This window comes from Oryzias melastigma, linkage group LG15 (genome assembly GCF_002922805.2).
Source record: "Oryzias melastigma strain HK-1 linkage group LG15, ASM292280v2, whole genome shotgun sequence".
Classification (NCBI taxonomy): domain Eukaryota; kingdom Metazoa; phylum Chordata; class Actinopteri; order Beloniformes; family Adrianichthyidae; genus Oryzias; species Oryzias melastigma.
In genome coordinates this window covers 5,617,342-5,622,412 of record NC_050526.1, presented here as the reverse complement: position 1 = coordinate 5,622,412, position 5,071 = coordinate 5,617,342, and the positions used below count along the sequence as shown (strand labels likewise).

Sequence of the window (5,071 nt, the reverse complement as noted above, 5' to 3'; positions counted from 1 at the left end):
GGACACTTTTATGACTCCTGAGTCAAAGCAGCTCGAGATAGAGGGATGTCTTTACTTTCATCAGTGGTGGTGGGTGGCTGACACGCTACTAAAGCAAAACACTGCAATGATGTATTTAGTGAAATCAAAGCATCCTGGAATTATTCATCACATTTTCATTGAAAAATGTGGTAAAAATCTAAAGTTAGTCCCTGAATATACATAAAAAACAACAAAATGTCTCTGTCTGCATCATAATAATTACTTGTATTAAATTAGAACTAAACCTTAGCAAAAATATGCTGTTAATAATTGAAAAACAAAAATGAAAAGGGCTGCTTTACATTAACCCTAGAGTAATTTTTACCCGATAGAATATACCCAATAGAAAAGTCATAAAAATAGATCAAAATATGACAACATATGATAAATTAGATTTGTTTTCTATTAAAATGTAAAATAAAATCATAGGAAGATCCTAAAAACATGCATGTACAATCTTTGCCTCATCTGAGTCTAATTGAAGAATCTGGATTTGATTTAAATATAAATGCATCAAATTTTAGGTTTATTGAGAAACAAATGGGGAGAAAACAGGAAAAATATGACGAAATTTTGGTTTGTTATTTAACTTCACTTTGAAAAGTATTTATTGGAATATAAAAAATAACATTTTTTTACTTTAAGTTAGTCAACATATTTCTAATCTTTTTTTTAAGTATATTTAGATTTTAGAAAATATACATGAGCAGATCTTAGAGATGTTGACTCTCATTTGATTATTTCTTTTAGCTGTTCCACTTTGTTTTTCTTTTTTAAGTACTCTGTAAATTACGTGCACTCTAACCTACTCTGTGGATGATTAGGAACGAGTGCAGGGCAGCCCCTCTCCTGCTCCTTCCCTGGAGGAAGCTCAGATGTCATCAAATCACAGCAGCAGTTCAAGTTCGCCGTCGCACACAGAACGGACCGCAGAATCCACACGTGTGTACCGACCCACATGACTCCGATGCATCCTTTTGCTAAACATTTCAGTGTGAAACTTCACTTTATTTTAATTTTTTTTTTTAGATTCCCTTCATGACGTCCTGTCGTCCAGTCACAGCATGTTGGGACACCCTCCCGGGCTGATGCAGGCACCAAAGGAGACGGATGTGACTTCAGTGGAATACAACAAGGAGAACAAGAGGAGCCACTCTGACAGGGGTAAGACAAATGCAGCCTGGCTGGTGCTGCAGAGCTGCTCCGACTCAAGAAAGCTTACAGATCAAAAAAAATCGTGATGACTTGTCTACATTACTTACATTTATCGAATTAGAATATTAACCTCAATTCGAAGGTCGGCTTTTTTGCTGTTTTCTCAGAATGTCTTCCTACAGTCATTAATCACTTTGTAATAATAATGAGTAATGATTGCTTCTCAGAAAAAATCAATCTCCTTTGGACAAAAGCTGTCAATATGGAACAACAAGGATTCCCTGTGGCTTCAAACAGCTTTTTTTTTTTTAGGGGAAACAAGTTCATAAAATCTGGTGGCAGATTCAGAAAAGTTTTACCTCCCCTTCTCTTTTGGGCTTCAGAGTAGTGCTGCCACAAACGATTATTTTAATAGTCGAATAATCACTAATTATTTTTTACGATAAGTCGACTAATAGGGTCATGGGCAAACTGGATGTGAAGCACAAATCTTAACCATCATTAGCTTTAAACTAACTAAAAACTGGATATATAACATTACCTGTGATAATGCTAGTGTGAATGCTGTAAGCTGAATTTGGCAGCTGAAAATGCTTGTGCTGATAGCTGAAGATGCTGAAATTGATAGCTGAAATCACTGAAGCTGATAGCTGAAAACGGTTAAGCTAATAGCTGAAATCGGTGAAGCTGATAGCTGAAAACACCGAAGGTGATAGCTGAGATCACTAAAGCTGATAGCTGAAAACGCTGAAGCTGATAGCGGAAATCACTCAAGCTAATAGCGGAAATCACTTAAGCTGATAGGTGAAAAAACCCAAGCTGATAGCAGAAAACACTGAAGCTGAAAACACTGAAGCTGATAGCTGAAATTGCTGAAGCTGATAGCTGAAAACACTGAAGCTGAAAACACTGAAGCTGATAGCTGAAAACGCTAAAGCTGATGACTGAAATTGCTTAAGCTGATAGCTGAAAACACTGAAGCTGATAACACTGAAGCTGATAGCTGAAAACACTAGAGCTGATAGCTGAAATTGCTTTAGCTGATAGCTGAAATCACTGAAGCTGATAGCTGAAAACTGTTAAGCTAATAGCTGAAATCGCTGAAGCTTATAGCTGAAAACACTGAAGCTGATAGCTGAAATCACTAAAGCTGATGGCTCAGAAAACTGAAGCTGATAGCTAAAAACGCTGAAGCTGATGGCGGAAATCACTGAAGCTGATAGATGAAAACACCTAAGCTGATAGCTGAAATCGCTGAAGCTGATAACTGAAAACACTGAAGCTGATAACACTGAAGCTGATAGCTGAAAACGCTAGAGCTGATAGCTGAAAACACTAAAGCTGATGGCTGAAATTGCTTAAGCTGATAGCTGAAATTACTGACGTTGATAGCGGAAAACGCTAAAGCTGAAAACGCTCAAGCAGATGGCTGAAATTGCTTAAGCTGATAGCTGAGATCACTGAAGCTTATAGCTGAAAATGTGGAAGCTGATAGCCATCAGAAATATTAGATAAATGCCAAATAAGCCCAAAAAACTGAAAAGGTCTAAGTTAGCCAAAACAGCTAGCATGTAGCTGAAATATTAGCTAAACTTCAAATTAGTCTAAAATAACCTTAATAAATGCCAAATTAGTCCAAAAAGCTAGCATGATACAATTATAACTTTCAACTTTACTACACTTTGACTCCATATAATATCAAGTAACAACTAATCGACTATTAAATTAGTTGTTGACTATTTTAACAGTCGATTAGTCGACTTAATCGTGGCAGCTCTACTTCGGAGACCAATAATCCGGTAAAAACAGGAAGACGGTGTTACCGGGCCGCGGCCTAACGAGCCAGGCGGCCTCCCGCGCTCTCAGCTGGACCTAATCTGCATAACGACCGCCTCTCTCCGTCGTTAGGGCCCACGTTGCCACGGCGCTGCAACGTCAGTAGTTTGGTTCTCTCTGTCAGGGAGGTTTGCATTAGCTTAATGAGGACTGCTGAAGGACAAACAGTCAGCAGAAACACGGCAAGAGAAAGAGAAAGAAGATGTTTGCATGTTAGTTTTTTCTTTTTTTGTGTGCGCTTGTCTGTTTTTCTAATAAGGAATCCCATTATTCGATAATCGAATTTAAGAAAAGAAAAATCACAAAAGGCTTCGGAGGTAAAGTTGAAGTAAAAGTGATGGGCTTACGCGTCGCACTTATGCGATTGATTCCCCATTGATTTCCCTGCATGCAAATGAAACACATGTACATTTGCTGAATTGAAGGCTTTTGTGTTTGACCTAGAACATCACAGGCTCGGTTTATCGTGGATTGAACAGTTTCAAAGAGCTGTCATTCTGTCAATCCATTGTAGGATAATCATTTTGTATGTGTGTGTGTGTGTGAGAGTGACCGTTTTAGCTGTGTATGCTATTTCAGTGGTCTTTGAACAATGTTTCCATGCAGCAAAGATCAGAGGCCATCCCTGACATCTCACTCCCATTAACCAAACATCAGCAGAATTTTATTCTCTCTGTCTCTCTCCTCCTCTCCCCCGTCGCCTTTTCCTCCGCTTCCGCTGACTGGCAGTCTTCACGTGGTGAAGTTCATTAGCCTTGGGGATGGGTGGGAGAGGGATAAGAGTGTAAGGGGGGGGATGAAGTTGGGAGAAAAGAGAAAAATAGACAGTGACCTTGGTTAGGAAGATGGGTAAATGATCAAACAAGCTGGCAACCATGCGGGTATGTGTGTGTGAGACAGAGTGAAGTAAAGTAGGCGTAAAACAGTAACTCAATAAAGGATCAGTCACATCCAAAGAGCTTTGGGAGCCCACGCTGCTGACTGTGCACTTCAGCGGCTTCGAGTGTGTGTGTGTGTCTGTGCGAGCCACAGGAGTGTAGTTGGATGCCCTCCGCTGAGCTCACCAGCACCTGCTAATTACCTTTCTCTACAGAGCAATGCTTTTAGCAAGAAAGAGGGAGAAAAGGGGAGAAGAAGGGGGAGGTATTGCTTCTCATCTGTGAAACACCTTGAACGTGACAGTTGCCAAGACGTGAGGCCGCGGCAGAGCAGGGGAGGTGGGCCGATTTGGAGCCGAAGATGCTGCGGTCAGCTAAGTAGAGCAAACGGCGTCGTTTGTCACAGACGGAGGGGAAAAAGCGCGCGTTTTCGCGGTCCTCCGATCACCGTCGGACTCCCAGGACGCCTCAGATGACAGCAACAGACTGATGCAGTAGAGAGAAAAAAAAACAGAAAATAGCTAATCTTCATCTCTGTCGCCAATAAGGGAACATGGAGTTCTCAGGTTTACAAACAGATGGTCATCCATAATGCAGGTTCTTAGCTGCTTTTGTGGGAGATGTCAAGCTGTGACGCATAATCAATAGGCACACTGCCATCTAATAAAGGGTAACCACATTTTAAAACAAACAAACAAAAACTTATCTGTGAATACAGCGTTTACGGCAAACACCTGTTCGGCTTGGCCGGAAATGTTCAGTTTGTAAAGTTAAAAATTAGCGTTTTAGTTATGATTGCAGGAGGTGGAATTATTAAAACACCTGATGGCTTACTTAAAGTTTCTTACTAACCAAATGTTGTGAGTTATTTTAATTTTAACAAGGAGATTAATAGTTCTTTCACAAAAGGAAGATTGTTCTTTTTTTTCCCTAATTTTTTTTTTACAATTTTGCAGTTTAGTTTTTCTTTTGTAATCTGTTTACTGCAAAAAGATCTAGCCTGAAAATAGGCTTTATTGTTTTATCTTTGTTTTTATCTGGTGGTTTATGCTTTTATGTCACTTATTTATACTTTTTATTTTTATGTCTACTTTTTAACTGTAAATGTTTTTTTTAAATATATTTTAGTTGTTTTTTCTGTTCTTTGGACTTTTAATGTACAGCGCCTTATTTGACCGAGG

The 5,071-nt window shown here is 39.3% G+C and overlaps 1 protein-coding gene across 1 annotated transcript in view; it reads left to right on the top strand.

The window, feature by feature from the left end:
• LOC112161820 (dachshund homolog 1) overlaps positions 1–5,071 on the top strand; it is a gene marked incomplete in the record, with an annotated part of 39,504 nt that overhangs the window by 22,916 nt on the left and 11,517 nt on the right. Inside the window, 2 exon segments of the mRNA XM_036215523.1 lie at positions 846–963; positions 1,051–1,185. Coding sequence (XP_036071416.1) covers positions 846–963; positions 1,051–1,185 — 253 coding nt within the window.